The 18,328-nt window shown below is 42.6% G+C and overlaps 1 protein-coding gene across 4 annotated transcripts in view; it reads left to right on the forward strand.

Annotated features, from left to right (window-relative positions):
* Positions 1-18,328, forward strand: part of PHACTR2 (phosphatase and actin regulator 2) — a 168,574-nt gene that overhangs the window by 111,739 nt on the left and 38,507 nt on the right. For 2 of the 4 annotated variants that reach the window (XM_084827768.1, XM_084827765.1), the window contains exons 3-6: positions 6,965-7,051; positions 9,642-9,800; positions 13,017-13,259; positions 14,926-15,469. In XM_084827768.1, the coding sequence (XP_084683894.1) occupies positions 6,965-7,051; positions 9,642-9,800; positions 13,017-13,259; positions 14,926-15,469 (1,033 nt within the window). The remainder of the gene's footprint in view (positions 1-6,964; positions 7,052-9,641; positions 9,801-13,016; positions 13,260-14,925; positions 15,470-18,328) is intronic. The other 2 variants (XM_084827766.1, XM_084827767.1) reach the window with 1 other exon arrangement.

The raw sequence follows: 18,328 nt of genomic DNA on the forward strand, positions 1-18,328 counted from the left end.
AGTGGTTCTGCTCCTACTTGGATGGCCGACTCCAGAAGGTGGTGCTGGGGGATTACTGCTCTGTGCCATGGCAATTGTGCCATGGGGTTCCACAGGGCTCTATTTTATCCCCCATGCTGTTTAACATCTACATGAAACCGCTGGGGGAGGTTATCCGGAAGTGTAGGCTGATGTGCCATCAATATGCGGATGACACCCAGCTCTACCTCTCTTTCTCATCAAACCCAGGTGAGGCAGTGACTGTTCTGAATCAGTGCCTGGGCATGGTAATGGACTGGATGAGGGCCAATACACTGAAACTCAATCCAGACAAGATGGAGGTACTATTAGTGGGTGGTTCGTCTGCCCAGCTAGGTGATATTCAACCTGTCCTGGAGGAGGTTGCACTCCCCCTAAAGGATCAGGTTTGTAGTTTGGGGGTGCTCTTGGATCCAGAACTGTCACTTGAGGCACAGGTGAACTCAGTGGCACAGAGCACTTTTTATCAGCTTAGGCTAGTATACCAACTACGCCCTTATCTGGACAGAGATAGCCTAGCTACAGTTATCCATGCTGTGATAACTTCTCATCTGGATTAGTGCAATGCATTATACGTGGGGCTGCCTTTGAAAATGGTCCGGAAACTTCAGCTCGTCCAAAATAGGGCAGCAGGATTGTTAACAGGGACTGGCCAACAAGCTCATATTGTGCCAGTACTTTTCCAGATGCACTGGCTACTGGTCCATTTCCAGGCCTGATTCAAAGTGCTGGTATTAACAATCAAAGCCCTTAATGGCTTGGGGCCAGGTTATCTGAAGGATCGCCTCCTCCCATATGTGCCTGCCCAGGCCGTAAGATCATCCTCAGCAGCCCTTCTCTATGAGCCCATGCCAAAGGAAGTGAGGCAGGTGGTTACTAGGAGGAGGGCTTTTTCTTCTGTGGCACCCTGGCTGTGGAATGAGCTCCCTAGTGAGGTTCGCCTGGCACCTACATTGTATTCCTTCTGGCGCCAGGTGAAGACCTTTTTATTTTCCTAGGCATTTTAGCTTTCCAGACTTTTAGCTTTGCTGTTTTAAATCTGTATTTTAAATCTCTGCATTGCTGCTAGGTTTTATTCTGGTTGTATTGTTATACTGTGGTTTTAATGTTTTATATATTTTATATTGTTTTATTGTGTGCTCTTTGGTTTTAATTTTTGTGAACCACCCAGAGAGCTTCGGCTATTGGACGGTATAGAAATTAAATAAATAAATAAAAGAAATAAATGATAGGGAGCCAATGAGGCCTAAACATATGTGCAAAGCATAAGGAGACAGTCTGTTTTCCCTTTTGGCTGAAGCACCTCATACCACATTGAATACTACTGTAAACATTTTCCTGCCTTTCAGGAGCATGTTTTGAGAGGGTAAAGGGACTGTGGTAGAAAAAGGGACCTGAAAAGTTCCAAAGTTCATAATGGCCATGTGCATCACTATTATTATCATTATCATCATCATTATTGACATGTGCTGCAATTCAACCAAGGTGATTTTTGCATAGAAATAGACTTCTCTGTAGTGGTCCCCTTTAGAAAACAATGCTACATGGTGTAAAAACCACACTTTGAGCATCTATATATGCATATAGGTGTCTTACTTACACACCTTCCAAACAGAGGTACTGCCATCTCTGATGGTCTGGGGGAGACTTATTAAGAGACTACCTTCCCTCCAAACACATAATCAGCACTGCCAGAGTGGACAGCACCAATGATCTGACCAGGATGGGACTTAGGAAGCTGTCTCATCCCAAGTCAGATCATCGGTCTGTCTAGTTCAGTACTGTCTACACAGATTGGCAGCAGCTCTCTAGGGTTTCAGACAAAGGTCCTTCCCAGCCTTACCTAGAATTGCCAGGGATTGAACCTGAGACCTTCTGCATGCAAAGTAAGCGCTCTACCACTGAGCCACAGTCCCTGTACCCAACATGAAGGTGGGGAAATTCTAGTATTCAGAAAAGGCAAAAATGGATTGGGATGGATTGCTGAGAAACCCAATGAATTCAGGACAGAAAAAGCACCCTAAAAATAATGATTAAATTAATAAACGTTTGATGGATTCCTTAAGAAAGGAAGGTGGTACAATATGGTACTTGACTATGCGTATTCATGAATAGGTTTGTATACAAAACTGACACATTGACTTCCTTCCCACTGAGTTCCTAGAATCAAACCTCATGATCATAAAGACTGTGTGAACTGTGCTTCTATATTACAAGACAAGATCCTCATAAAGCTACAGTGCATTAGATTGTAACAGTCCTCTGTCTTTTTCATATATTTTTGTATTTAAAAACACTATCTGTGATTTTAATCCAGTTATATCTGAAAAAATATATCTCCAGCTGAATACATTTATGAATCTATATTTTGGGGTACTTTCTTCCAATCTCCTCCTCCTCCTCCTCCTCCTCCTCGTAGGCAGTATCATGCAGACGTCCTGCACTAGGATCTCTGAATCAGGGCCATAGATTTTAAAGAAGACCTGGTGCTTTACAAAAAGTAAAGACAAAGGTTCCTGTACAGGCGACTCACAATTTAAGCAGGCAAGAAATAGAAGAGAGGAGAAGAGAAGAAAATAAGGGAAAATAATAAGGAAAGGAAAGGTTCCTCCTGTGCAAATGGATGTACAAAAAGAAATGTTTACTTAGTACAGTGTGGAACAGCCATACATCCACATGTTGTGAAAATTGGTAGTTACTCCTTCCTTTTTAAATTTTAAAACTGTTAATTTTTCTCTCTACATTTTATTTCAAAATTTAAAATAAAGCAAAATTTAGAAGGGAAGATTAATAACTATGGAAGAAAACCCAGAGCTTTAAAAAAATAAAATAAAAAGACAGTAAGGAAGCATCTAGGATTTTAGCAGAAACATTCCCTGCATACAGAGAAGTGAATGAAAAAAAGAAGATAAACAGAAACAAGAAAGACAAGTGAAAGAACTATGATTGGAAACAACAAGCAGGGCATATGGGATAACTGTAACTTCACAAGTCATGTGCATGTGCTTTGGGGCTGATATGAAAGTGTTCTGTATGGAGATTGGAAGTGGAAGTGGCAGGACCGGCCTGGAAATGACAACATGAAATTGGTCCATCTGGGCTTGCTTATGGATAATATTGGAGGAAAGAAAAAAGCCTAAATAATCTCCCAATAATGGGAGATGAGTTAGTGGAAGGGTTAAATATGTGGAAGAAGCAATTAAAAAAAAAACATTTGTTTTTAATACAAAATCCCATGTATTTGTTTAGTTTATCGCACTACCATTAGAAAATCTATTTCCTTGTTACTCCTCCTGTATAGAGTGTTGTTGTTGTTGTTGTTCAGTCGTTCAGTCGTGTCCAACTCTTCGTGACCCCATGGACCATAGCACGCCAGGCCTTCCTGTCCTGCGCTCTCTCCCGGAGCGTGCTCAAGTTCATATTCATTGCATCGGTGATGCTATCTAGCCATCTCATCCTCTGCCGTCCCCTTCTCCTTTTGCCTTCAGTCTTTCCCAGCATCAGGGTCTTTTCCAGGGAGTTTTCTCTTCGCATTAGGTGGCCAAAATATTGGAGCTTCAGCTTCATTATCTGTCCTTCCAATGAGCACTCAGGGTTGATTTCCTTTAGGATGGACTGATTTGACCTCCTTGCAGTCCAGGGGACTCGTAAGAGTCTTCTCCAGCACCACAGTTCGAAAGCATCAATTCTTCGGCGCTCAGCCTTCCTTATAGTCCAGCTCTCACAGCCATACATTACTACTGGGAAAACCATAGCTTTGATTAGACGGACCTTTGTCCTCAAGGTGATATCTCTGCTTCTTACTATGCTGTCTAGGTTGGCCACAGCTTTCCTCCCAAGGAGCAAGCGTCTTTTAATTTCATGGCTACAGTCACCATCTGCGGTGATCTTGGAGCCCAAGAAAGTAAAATCTGTCACTGCTTCCATTTCTTCCCCTTCTATATGCCAGGACGTGATGGGGCCAGATGCCATGATCTTCGTTTTTTTAATGTGGAGTTTCAAACCAGATTTTGCACTCTCCTCTTTCACCCTCAACAAGAGGCTCTTGAGATCCTCTTCGCTTTCTGCCATTAGGGTGGTATCGTCTGCATATCGGAGGTTGTTGATAATTCTCCCAGCAATCTTAATTCCGACCTCTGATTCATCCAACCCGGCATTTCTCATGATGTACTCTGCATATAAGTTAAATAAGCAGGGTGACAATATGCAGCCTTGTCGTACTCCTTTCCCAATTTTGAACCAATCGGTTGTTCCATGTCTGGTTCTTACTGTTGCTTCTTGACCCTCGTCCAGGTTTCTCAGGAGACAGGTAAGGTGGTCTGGTACTCCCATCACTTTAAGAATTTGCCACAGTTTGTTGTGATCCACACAATCAAAGGCTTTAGCGTAGTCAATGAAGCAGAAATAGACGTTTTTCTGGAATTCTCTTGCTTTCTCCATGATGCAGCGAATGTTGGCGATTTGATCTCTAGTTCCTCTGCCTCTTCGAAACCCAGCTTGTACTTCCGGTAGTTCTCGGTTCGCATACTGCTGAAGCCTAGCTTGTAGGATTTTGAGCATCACCTTGCTGGCATGTGAAATGAGCGCAATGGTGCGGTAGTTTGAACACTCTTTGGCGTTGCCCTTCTTTGGAATTGGAATGTAAACTGACCTTTTCCAGTCTTGTGGCCACTGTTGAGTGTTCCAGATTTGTTGGCATATTGAATGCAGCACTTTAACAGCATCATCTTTTAGGATTTTAAATAGCTCGGCTGGAATACTGTCATCTCCGCTAGCTTTATTGTTACTAATGCTTCCTAAGGCCCCCTTGACTTCACTCTCGAGGATGTCCGGCTCAAGTTCAGTGACCGCACTATCATGGCTATCAGGGACATTCAGATCTTTCCTGTATAGTTCTTCTGTGTATTCTTGCCACCTCTTCTTAATCTCATCTGCTTCTGTTAGGTCCCTGCCTTCTTTGTCCTTTATCATGCCCATCTTTGCACAAAACGTTCCCTTGAGATTTCCAGTTTTCTTGAAGAGATCTCTAGTCTTTCCCATTCTGTTGTTTTCCTCGATTTCTTTGCATTGTTCACTTAAGAAGGCCTTCTTGTCTCTCCTTGCTATTCTCTGGAACTCTGCATTCAGTTGGGTATATCTTCCCCTTTCTCCCTTGCTTTTCGCTTCCCTTCTTTCGTGAGCTACTTGTAAAGCCTCATCAGACAGCCACTTTGCTTTCTTGCATTTCTTTTTCTTTGGGATGGATTGAGTTGCTGCCTCCTGAACAATGTTGCGGACCTCCGTCCATAGTTCCTCAGGCACTCTGTCTATCAGGTCTAATCCCTGAAATCTGTTCCTCACCTCCACTGTATATTCATCAGGGATATGATTTAGGTCATACCTGAACGGTTTAGTGGTTTTCCCGACGTTCTTCAATTTCAGCCGAAATTTTGCAAGAAGCAGCTCATGATCTGAGCCACAGTCAGCTCCAGGTCTTGTTTTGACTGACTGTATGGAGCTTCTCCATCTTTGGCTGCAAAGGACATAATCAATCTGATTTCGATATTGACCATCTGGTGACGTCCATGTGTAGAGTCATCTCTTGTGCTGTTGGAAAAGAGTGTTTGCTATGATCAGCATGTTCTCTTGGCAAAACTCTATTAGCTTTTGTCCTGCTTCATTTTGTACACCAAGGCCATGCCTGCCTGTTATCCCGGTGATTTCTTGACTTCCTACTTTAGCATTCCAATCCTCTATGATGAAGAGGACGTCTTTTTTTGGTGTTAGTTCTAGAAGGTGTTGTAGGTCTTCATAGAACCGATCAACCTCAGCTTCTTCGGCCTCAGTGGTTGGGGCATAGACTTGAATTACTGTGATGTTGAATGATTTGCCTTGGATTCGTACTGAGATCATTCTATCATTTTTAAGATTGTACCCCAGTACTGCTTTTCCCACCCTTTTGTTGACTATGAGTGCTACTCCATTTCTTCTAAGGGATTCTTGCCCACAATAGTAGATATGATGGTCACCTGAATTAAATTCGCCCATGCCTGTCTATTTTAGTTCGCTGTTTCCCAGGATGTCGATGTTCAATCTTGCCATCTCATGTTTGACCACCTCCAGCTTACCTTGATTCATTGACCTTACATTCCGGGTTCATAAACAATATTGTTCTTTATAGCATCGGATTTTCTTTTCACCACCAGACACATCCACAGCTGAGTGTCCTTTCGGCTTTGGCCCAGCCGCTTCACTCTTTCTGGCGTTACTTGGAAATACCCTCTGCTCTTCCTCAGTAGCATATTGGACACCTTCCGACCTGAGGGGCTCATCTTCTGGCGTCATCTCTTTTCGCCTTGTGATACGTTCCATGGGGTTTTCTTGGCAAGAATACTGGAGTGGGTTGCCATTTCCTTCTCCAGTGGACCACATTTTGTCAGAACTCTCTGCCATGACCTGTCCGTCTTGGGTGGCCCTGCACGGCATAGCTTATGGCTTCACTGAGTTACGCAAGCCCCTTCGCCACAACAAGGCAGTGATCCATGAAGGGGCCTGTATTGAGTAGAGGGAACCAATTAGGCATATTGGGTGTCTCTTTAACCCAGAGAGTAGAAAGGGCTGAACCTTTGTGTGTCAGTGGAGGCAGATGTTCTGAGGGGTTCATCAGCTTCAACAAAGCTAAAAGAAGGTATAACCCGGTGCAGGAACATCACACTGCCATTATGAATTTGCTTAATAAAATCTCTCTCTTCTGTAGGCCACACTTGTCAACAAAATAACAAGCAGCATTTTTGTTCTGTACAGTGTCCCTATATAATTAATACAAAATATTCTGAAGGGCAAAAGAGAAGGTTGCCTTTGTTTTTTAATATTTTTTTCCTTGTGAAAAAAACGAACTTCTATAATTATTTTTACTGAATAAATGTATAACTTTTGTTCATTTCCTTTTTTCTTTTTCTTTTTTAAGTGCTAGAAAGGAAGATATCGACTAGGCAGAGCAGAGAGGAGCTGATAAGAAGGGGTGTCCTGAAGGAAATAACTGAGCAAAGTGACGGTAAGTAATATAATATAATGCTTACATGTTATTTAAATGATAAGCATTATTGCCTTGTTGCTCTTCCTATTCTTTTGAAGCTGAGAGCGGATTGACACAGACTTTACTATAGGGGTCAGCAACATGATGCTTGTGAGCAGCACAAAACCCTGGAACATCTCCCTTGGCCCCTGCCAAGGCCCCCTGCCCCTCCTGATTTTTTCACTTTTATTTTTGAATTTTAAACACTTCAAACTTTAAAAAAAACATGGGCAATTGGTAAGCAGAGGTCTGCTCTGCTTACCAATTGCCCATGTTTTTTTTAAAGTTTGAAGTGTTTAAAATTCAAAAATAAAAGTGAAAAAATGCCATGCCCACCCCCTTTCCTTTCCCAGAATGTTTCTGGATCCCACATGGCCCCCAAAGGGAAGAAACATGGTGGGGCACCTGGAGGCCAGTGCTCTGCTTTCCAGCCACCACCAAAACTCTCTCTCAAGAAAAAGGAGGAGGAGGAGGAGGAAAAAAGAAAAGGAAAGGTGCTTCCCAGTAAGCTTGGAGGGAGTGAGGGTGGCAGCGGAGAGTTCAGAGGGCAGAAACCAGGGTGGCCAGGTTCGCTGACAACACGACAACCCTGGTTGGGGGTTGAATATGCAAAATGGCACCCAAGGGTGCCAAGGCTCATCGTGGTCAAATAACCCACAGTGAGCTGCAGTGTGTTATGCAAACCAGGTCAATGGCTCAGTTTGCACATAACACACTAACCGATGGTATGAGTTGTTGAATTCTGGGTTGTCGTATTGTGAGAACCATGGTTTGTTAACCACAAACAACTCAGAAAGAGAACCCATAGTCTAAGTTGGGTTGTGAACTCTGTTTAAACCATGGGTTGTGATTATGTGTGATCCCAGAACTATGGGTTGTTCATGGATTCTTTTGCCAGGCTACAGAGGCAGGGGGCAAGAGTGCTAAAAAAAACCCATCCACTCTGCAGCGGTGTTGTACTGGCATGTAAAGGCACTTGGAATACAGCGAGGGAGAGGGCAAAGGAGGAGGGAAACACACAAACTAGGGATTGAGAAAACAAATCACAGTTGTTTGTTCAATCATATGCAGGCAAACCTTGGATAGTGCAACAAACCATGGGTTAAATAAACCATGGGTTAGTGTTATGTGTGAACATACGTAAATCCAGGTTGTCATGTTGGATTGGGGTGGGGGGAGTCTGCCATGCATCCAAGTGTTAAATGAGTCAGTCAATGCTCAGAGGAGCTGTTGTTACATGCAGATGTGGACACATATTTGAAGGACCGCTTGGCACTCTCTAAAGAAGGCATCAAGTACTCTACACTGGCCTTTTGCAATGACAAATAGACTTGGTAAAAAGTGAAGTTCACTTATTCGCCTCACTGTTTTTCTTTTGTTGGAAATATGTCACTTGCATATGACATTTTGGGCCAAGTACTAGTGTCTGGAACTGCTGTTCGGTAGCTGAAGGACTTATAGGCAAGCGACTTAAAGGATTGTAACCATGTCTCTCCCCCATTATGTGCAGAGTGTATCAAAGTAGTAATAGGTGAGTGAGAGAAATGCTGCTGTCACCACATGACATTTATATGAGTGAAAGTTCCAGAATGGGCTTTTACAGAAGGTGGAACTATCCGTTGAAAATACAGAAAGATTTATTTACTAAAATGCTCAAATCATGACAGTAAACACAACAACAACAATTCTTGAAAAGATGATTGAAATCAAAAGCATCCTAATCTAGAACTCTAATGCAGCAAAGTAATTCTTTGTATATGAACAGTTCAGGGTTTAGAGCAGGGATGGGGAACATGTGGCCCTCAAGATGTTGGACTGCAACTCCCATCTTCTTTCACCATTGGCAATGCTATCTCACCATCCCCTCTGCTCCTGTGGCCCTGGAGGTGATCAGTGGGCTCCAGGAACCAGCAAGGAACCAAGGCAACTGGTGTGGTGATCTCTGTTCCTGGGGCAGGGAAGTTTGTCTCTGACTTCTCCTTGGGGTTGCTGGCAATCTGCTGGAGGATCCTGCTCCCCCTGCTTCTCCTCCATGGAGACCCCAGATTCTGAGTCTGGGCAGGGCCGAACCCTGAGACCTACCTTGTTGTGTTTTCTCAATAAAATGTCATTGCTGATTTCTCCTCATTCCTCTCTTGAGTACATTACATGGGCACTCTGCTATCCTGACTAAATGATGCCAGTTACACATGCTTGTCTCCTTTGTATTTTGGTTAGAGTGCTAATTTCTGGGCCAGCAGTACTGCACAGGTGGCAGCCTATCCTCCAGCCACTAGAGCCAGGGGTGCTATGGGAAGTGGGACCCCAGCACACCTTTTGAGCTAAATCCCCCCTCACAGTTTGTATTCCAGTTTCCAAAAGGGCTGTTCCCTGAGCACATAATCAGCAGACATGCTTAGAGACATGGGTCCTGAGCAAGTATGGTAACATGTAGCTGCAAAACATTTTATGCATATCAAATCATGTGACTCACATTGTCGAAAGCCTTTTTTAAGAAGTGGGAAACCTGTAAATAGGAGGCTCTTAAATACACTGTCAAGGCTAGCAGATGATTTTGTTCTCATTTCAGATGGAGATGTAGCAGTAAATTATGAAATCTCAAATGGCCACACAATTGTAATCACTGAAGAAGCCATACAGGAAGAAAACGTTATAAAGACCACAGATGACAATAGCTCCATATCAGCAAAAGCACAAGCTCCAGAAGAGAGAAAAGAGGGTAAAAAAGGTAATTTAAAATGCAACCCACCTGGATTTGTTTATTGTTTAAAAATATGGCTAGACCACTTAACAGAAATAGTGTGTATTATGAAAATAACTCTGCCTGTAACAATGAAGAACCCAAAGGAGAAAGTGTTTCTGCAGAAACAAGATGGCAGTAAAAAAAGTGACTTCTGTTCAAACAGGAATAGATAACTTAAATGAAACATAAACTAAAATATTGGCCAGATGATTAGAGGTGGTAGGAAAGGTGGTAGGTTTGGAATAGGAACAGATTTCTAATTGTTCTGCTGAACATGAATGGATTCTTGGCTTCCCACTGGGAGCCACCCCCCACCCCCCGCTGCTGCCAAAATTGCCATGGTGGCAAAAATGCAGTGACTTTGCAAGAAAAGAAGCCAATGCTCACTTGTTCCTCACCTTCCCCACTTGGGGAGGGCGAGGGGTGCAGAGCGTACTTGGCTGGCATTTCCATGGGCTCCTGAAAATGGTGGCTGAGTACACCACTGGCTTCACTGATCACTCACCTTCCCGATAAGAGTGGGTATGGGAAAAGCAGAGCAGAATCCCCTTGTTATCTTCAATTCGCATTGGGAGGGCAAATGGTGCACAGGGAAATTCCCTTGTTATCTCTGATCACAGATTGGAGATAACAAGCAGATTTCTCTCCCAACCTCCTCTCCAGGCCTGGGTAACCTCCAGGCCAGGGGGCAGGGCTTGGGGAGGAGAAGGGCATAGAGAGGGAGCCCAAGCCCCCATGGGACAGATGGGGAATCTCCATGGGCTGGATTAGGCCTGTGGAGCGGAGGTTCCCCATCCCTGCTTTCAGCATTTGTTTGCAAATATAGAATATCTCTAGCAATGGTTTTCTTAGTTCCTTACTTTAAAGCTCTACTAAAGATGACTTTAAAAGTTGTGATGCCATATTTTTTTGCTTAGCACCCTGTTTTTCAGGAGGTCTAAAAGAATCATTACTTATTCCCTCTTCTAGCAACTCGCTTTTGAATAGCAGTGCCACTATTACTATCATATAGTTGCTAGCTTGCTTAGATAGCTATTGAGCAAGGAGTAGACAAATTAAGGGGGGATATAGGCATCAGTGCCTAGTGTCCATGATAGCTAACTCAAAGTGCTCTGTACAAAAGCTGTACACTTCTGAATACCAAGTACTAGCAACAACCAACAGGGAGGGCCATTGCCTCAATTGCCTGTTGTGGGTTTCCCAGATGCATATGGCATATGGAAAATCATAGTTTTCCACGAGTAAAGAAGCACGTGACAGATTTCTTTCTAACAATGCACTCAAGATAGCTGAAGAGGGTACCCTTTAAAAACCTGTTGCCACCCTGTCGTACTTGCAGTTAGATTGTGATTGAAGAGAGGCAAAAAGGGAGTATGACTTTCTGTGTGTGCTTATCAGTTAAGTGGTCAACACTGTTGATTATGAGTACAGAACGAAAGTTTGGTGGTAATTCCAGGTTAATTGCTAAAGCATGTGATCGCGCATATATGGCATTTATGAGCTGTTGCTGCTGCTCCTCATCAGTGACCTATATGAAGGGGCCCCTAGCAATCCAAGGCAAACGAAAGCTGGGCACAGAACCTTAATAGGTAATTGCATTATGTTAGGTAAGTAAACAAACCTACCAGCCTGATCCAGGATTCTCTTTGGCCATGTGAAAATACCCTAGTAAGAAGAGGTATACATATTTGCTAGGGGAGATGTTGGATGGATGGATGGATGGATGGATAGATAGATAGATAGATAGATAGATAGATAGATAGAGATTTAGAGTGTTCTGCTAAGACATTCAAAGACAGATGACTGCCACATGATGTATACATTAAGAGGGAGGATGGGATGGATCCTTTTCACTTATATCAGTCTATGCCATAGCAGATAGATTGTGTGCTTGTTTGTGTTTGTTTTGGATTTTTTAGCTCTCATATTTCTAACTTCTTTCTCTCTACAAGGAACTAAAATTTGCCATAAACTAAGGCTGCAATTCTGCTCGTGGTTATGTTCCCATAATTATGCCCTATGCTGATCTTGGGGAGACTTAAATATACATAACTGGGTGTGGGATTGTATATCTGATTTCTTTTCAAGTCTAGGAATGGGCCTTTTAACAATACAGCAAATGAGCCTAACTGTAATAATGAAATGTTGAATGCCTTGGTGATTAGACCTTGGTAGATTGGTACACTGAGCACAGAATGAGTTAAGAGTGATTTTCTAAGTGATGATATTCTAGCTAAACAATTCTAGAAACTAAATCTTTCTGAAGCTTGTTGTCTTGCATATGCTTTCTCCGAGTATTGCTATTAGTAATAATGATGGGGTGTCAGCCACCAACAGGCATATTTAAAAGGAAGTTCTTCTCTCATACCAGGATAATAAGAACATGCTGACAGGTTTTCATCTGCTTGTATTTTAGGTAAATGATTATTGAGTGCATGCTGGATAACAGATCGCGCCCTAGATCTTTTATTTATAAATCTTGTATGCTTTATGAAATAATTGTTCTCTTTAAAAAAAATACCCAGCATGTATCAACTACATTGTGAATATAAATGATTGCTCATTGTTGCCCTAATACATGAGGGCAGGCCATACCAAAATCTTACATCAGCCCAGAACTAGTTACAGAACAGTTAGTTAAAGTATAATAGGTAACCGAAAAAATTAAGAGGGGAAATTTTCCTGTTAGTCAAAATGTGACAAAATGGGCATGTTTGCATACCTCCTGTATTAACTATGTCACCAGCTATATTTAATTGTCTAACGCACTGTTTGTTTTTACATCCTAATTGTTTCTAATAAGAACACTGCTTAACTCTTGAGAGTGGGTTAGAGATGTAACAAGAGGGTGGAGAATTAGAGGAAATTCAGTTAAGCTTGCTTGGGAAACATCTGTAAAATGATTGCAATAACACAAGCTGATAATGGACTCTGTCCTCCATTAGTAAGAAAGAAACCGTTTGAAAAGGTAATTATCTTTGATTCTGCATTTTGAGAGCCACTCTGTGCCACTTGGTGAACATAGATCTGAGAGATATATTAGAAGGGCCAGGATACCTTGATGGCAATTCTTTTTTTATAAACAAAAACAAAAATGATCCTGATTCTCAAGAGGTGGAGCAGCACCAAGAAGTGTATCTGTTTGTTTGTCCAGCTTGTTGTCCATTTGTCAGTGCTTTCTGTTCACTTTCTCATTCATAGAGAAACCTCTTCCTAAACGTCCTGAACCTTCAACACCCCGTGCTCCTCCTCCTCCACCACCACCTCCTAAATCTAAGCCTAAAGCTAAAAAAGCAACCATACCTCCAAAAAATGCTACTGCTGCTACCACTAGCCATAAGACTAACGAAGTGCCGCATGTTAAAAAAAAAGGCAAGGCTCCTGCTAAGCAGGCCTCTGCTCCACCTCCCAAGCCAACAAGCCACAGCGCGAACCGAGAAACTGGTGAGTACCACATTGGTTGTTCCATAATACAGGCTGTGTGCATTAGCCCTCGAGTACACAGCTTTGGGTTAGTGGTGCTTATTGCTTTCTTTAAATGTCAGAAACACCTAATGCCTGTGTGTGTGTGATCAGTTACTAACTCTCCATTGGCCTTGTGTTCTAACTCAGTCTACCTAGATACTAGTTTTATGTAAAATAAATGTCATTGCCTATGCTTCTCAGCCCATCTTGACCTGTTGGCCACAATAACGATGGGCAGCAACATTTCCCAGTTAACTTGTGTAAAGCTGAACAAAAGCTACAACTACATGAAAACAGACAAATGACATTCAGCTATACATATGATGATAATAAGGCTATTGTATTTTCTGCTGTCTCCATAGTGCATGGGTGGGCAACATATGGCCCTATGTAGAGCATGCAGCTCCCAGGGTGTGCTTTGTGGTGATCAATCTGTTTTTATTAGAATCCTGAAAAATATTTGTTAGAATAATATACATCTGTAGCCCTCCTGCTCAACAAGGCCCATTTGAAAACACAACTGTGTAAACTACATAAATAAATAAAAATTAAATGATAGTTCAGCGTTAAGAGCTAGGTCAGAAATATAGGGATGTGGTTAAATGATTGCATATCACTTTCACAAACACAACTGCCAAAATACAGTTTGTGAATACATTATACTTATTCAAAAATATCTTATTCTGAAACTATTTCCCTCAAATGTGCATACAAATTAACAGTCTATATACATGGACTATGTTCCATAGTCATACTTTCAAAAATACTTTAGCAATAATGAGGGTGAGAAACCTGTTCCTTTATTAAGTGTCCATGAATCCAAAGTTTCTTTAAAAAGCTCATGAACCTCAAAGGTGACCAATTGCCTTCACCTGATTTTTGAAGGCACAGAAGCAGCTCAAGCATTTGAGCTGCTGATTGCCTCATGGGAGTGCAGCAATTTGTACAGCAGTCAGTGTTGTTGTTCTCTGTTTTGGTTTTGTTGTCAGTGAAAGAACCAGATTTCTAAAAATATTAATGAAGACAATTTTTTTATAATTAGACAAAAATTCCCATCTCTTCTCTTGTCTTCTCATTCAGTCTCCCAGTCAGCTGGTACACACATCACTCCCAATTTTTTATTTACGATTTAAGTAACTGGAATCTTGCTGTGGAATCTTGCACAAATTTCCTCCCTAGCCATAGTTAAGTATTACATCAGCATCAATGTTAATTGTGGTTAATGTTAATTTCTTAAGAAAAATTCGTGCTTAAGAAATGCTGTTAATCTGTCCCTTATTTCAAATGCTGGTTAAGTGGGAACCCTAGCTTGCCTTAATCACAGCTGATATCAGTGCCAATATAATGTTTATGGCTAGCAGACAATAGATAGGGGAAATTCATACTCCAGAGGTAGGGCAAGGGAAGGGGCCCATGCTTGATCTGGCAGCTAGCCCTCTTATTGTTTAACCATACATGTGCCCTAGCTCGTAAATATTTACGTACTTATTTCACATAGGTGCTATAAGTACTACTTATTTAGCTGCAGGTTTTCCAGTGGTATGGCTGAAAGTCATTGTAGAAATGCAAAATATATTAACAACACAACACAGTGTTTTAAAAAAAAAGTTTATGTGACAATGAAGTGTATGTTCTCTCATTTCAGCTAGTTCTTCTAATTTAAAAAAAGTGCCTGTTTCAAAGTCATCATCTCCTTCATCTACGTCATCTCGCCCTAAAATGTCTAAAGAGCCAGCATCAAGCAAAACAGTCACAGGGACACCCAGAGACAAGAAGAAGCATGGAAAGCAGGTGACCACACGAACATCTGCAGATGGGGACATTTCTTCAGCCTCAAACACAGCAGTAGACAACTCAGAAACAAAGATGGAAAACTCTAAGGCCGAAGCGCCTCTCCATGTTATTCCTGAAGCTGGTGATACAACCCAGCAGAGCACAGCTACTGTTCTTCCCCCTCCTCCTGCTGTTCCACCTCCTCTTCCTCCATCCATCCCATCTCCATCTCCAGGCACTCAGCCCACTGGTTTCTCAGACACACAAGATGTGCCAGTTAGCACTGAAATAGGCCCGTCTGTCCCTGGCACAGATTCTAATGATCTCAATACAAAAACTGTAGCAGACAGCGAAAACTCTTCAAGCAGTGCTGTCTTAGACAATAGCCTGGATATTGGGGGAGAAGACACAGAATGGTAAGACTACATGCTCTCAGCTAGTTGAGATAATTTGGGGACACAGTGCTGTAAGGTTTAGGGACATGGTGAAGTAATGCAGGTAGTCTTTCATATATCTTTAATTGAGATTTGAACTTGTGCTTTCAAACCCAGAAGGATTTTGCCAGGTTATTTCTCTTTGTAATTAGTATTTTGAATTTTATTTTCATAACCACAGGCAGAGGTGGGAGGGGGGAAACATTGGAGCAACTTGTAAACAACAAAAACAACAAATTATGCATAAGCATTAACCAAATTGCCAGTCATTCAATATGACTTAGTGCTTTGATTCTCAATTCTATATCTGAAAGTCTACAACTGGGCATCAAAGTTACAGTTCAAGGCTCATCTGGAGAAACTTTCTTCCTCTGGTTTGTTCAAGTGGAAAAAGCATGATAACGTTCATTGTTCTGTTTTAAAACAAGATAGTTGTGAAAGACTTGTGTAGTGAGGTGGCACCCCAGCAACCCTAGGAAGGGCAGGTACTAAGCTGACCCTGGGGGTTCTCTCACACCGGGCTTTTATCCTGCGATTGGGATTGCTCTTTCATGGAAGTTTGCAGGCTCTTTACATGATGCGGTGTCCCTGCCGTGACCCTCCTGCGCTAAATGCCCTTTGTGCTGTTTTTAAATAGATTGCAGATAATGAGCTATCAAATTACCTCTTCGTGTCCCGCTTTTGTTTCCTCTATAAAAAGAGTTAAAGCAGCAAGAAGAGGCACGGGATCAATGACAGATAATGGAAGACTCAGATTAATGGGTTGGGGAGGAGGGGGAAAGTGGAAGGGAAAAAGGAAGCGCATGTAAAGGGAGTCAGTTGTGAACCTGCACTGAAAACTGAAGCAGAAAGCCCCATTTTAAATGCAGGATTTTAGGCTGGTGTAGAAGTGCCCTGGTTCTCTGATTATCACATTTGAGAGAGGTGAGCAGTAGATTGGGAGGCGGCTGACTGAAACAAGCTACATGCCCACTGGTGACTGAGGTCATCAGGGGGCAACTCAAGGGTTATAAAGGCAGCTAGTGGAGTGCTGAAAAGTCCCTCTCTCTGGGGGAGGAAGAATAAAAATGAGTTAAACCCCCTCCCTGGCTATTGTACAGAATCATGGATGTTCACAAAGAGCGTCAGGTATGGTAGATATGCCCCTATATAAGAGACTTGCCGCATTGTTCCAATTCACAGTTTTGGAAGGATGTGCTCCTATCCTGGAGGCAGGATGTACCTTTTAAGCAGCTTTGTGTTACTTTGTTTGCTGAAACATGGTATCAGGGTTCTGTATTTTGCCTCCTCCTGTGCTGTGCGACATGAAAGAACTGAGTATCCCTTTTTGAAAGAGTCTAGACCAGCTGTGTTCCTTGTTCATTTGAATATCTCTACATTTGTCTGTGTTCGGGGGGGGGGGGGGGATCAAGATCCTGCATATAGAAAACTCACATTCTCTACTCAGAATCAGTTGTGTAACTCAGTGGCTGGCAACATAAGGCCAGCTTGCCATTTGGAAACCATCAAGGACTTCCCCCAGAAACAAACAACAGTGTTTTGCCCTGGAGAGATTGGCACATAGGTTGTGTGGAGTGGGAGAAAGCCTTGGTGGGTTGGACATAGTCCAAGGGTAGCATACTGCTAATCTGTGGTGTATATTTTTTTTAATGTTATGCATGTTTAAGTTTTTTTAACTTTATGCTTGTTTTAATTTTTTAACATTATGTATGTTTTCTCACCATGGATAGACATGTTCAGTATGCTCTCTTTAATATTGAATGTGACATCTGAATTCTCGGATTATGAACTAGAAAATATTTCTGAAGGGACACGTGAGTAGGGAGCAGTGGTGAGGAGGAATGTAGTATGGTAGATGATGGTAGGCGGGCGGTAAGATTATATAGGGAGCAAAACATTATTGGAATACATGAAGGTATTTATATGGGACAGAGAAGCTCAGCTCTTTTAGCAGTGGAACCTTCTGAAGACACTGAGTCAGTCTGTATGCAACACCAGATCATGGGGCTTACATGCTCCCTCCCTCCTCTCCTCATTCCCTCTTTACTTGGTTTGTAGCAAGCCATAGTTTGCTATTGCATAAACCACAGTTTGTTTCCAAATTAGAATTGGTGCCATTAGGGCCAGACTTTGGGGCCTAAGTCTGGGGCCTTAAAGTCTGGGGACCTCCAAAAAACTGCCAGAGATGGCAGCAGATGATGGGGGCCAGCAGCATTGCAGGAAACAGGCCTGGTGTCAGCACCTAGTACAGGCATATTGGGGCTGACACCACTCACTACAACACCTTCCTTCCTTCCTTCCTTCCTTCCTTCCTTCCTTCCTTCCTTCCAACATTTAGAGAGGTCAGGCACCCTGTGCAGCAAAGCACCAAGGCTCCAGGTGCACCTGCCACCTTCATTTTTCTGGAGTGCCTCTGGGCCAGTGAAGATGATAGTGCCCTGGCCAGCACTTTGCTGCATAGCATGCCCAGCAGCCCAGCCTCTCTAAATGTTAAGAAAAAAGAAGGGAGCCCTTCCTGGCTCCTGCTACTACCTAGTAAGTGTGTGTGTGTGTGTGTGAGAGAGAGAGAGAGAGAGAGAGAGCGCAAGCTGGGGAGAGTGGAATTACTAAGGTGGCAGCACAGTGAGGAAAAAACAGCAAAGCAGGGTGTGTTGCAGGGCGGGGGACAGGAAGAAAGTGGTGGTGAGGAGCAGGGGCTGGAGCAGCACTTATGATTGGAAACCATACTCAAATCCTAGGAATGGCTTACATGAGCCTGAAGATGGCCAAACCATTGTGTGTGTTGCACGTGAACTGACCAACTGTCTGAATAGTTTTTTAATTCATCTGCACAGATAGAAA

The sequence above is a fragment of the Heloderma suspectum genome, chromosome 1 (assembly GCF_057233095.1).
Source record: "Heloderma suspectum isolate Gila_16-S chromosome 1, 16-S_ref, whole genome shotgun sequence".
NCBI lineage: Eukaryota > Metazoa > Chordata > Lepidosauria > Squamata > Helodermatidae > Heloderma > Heloderma suspectum.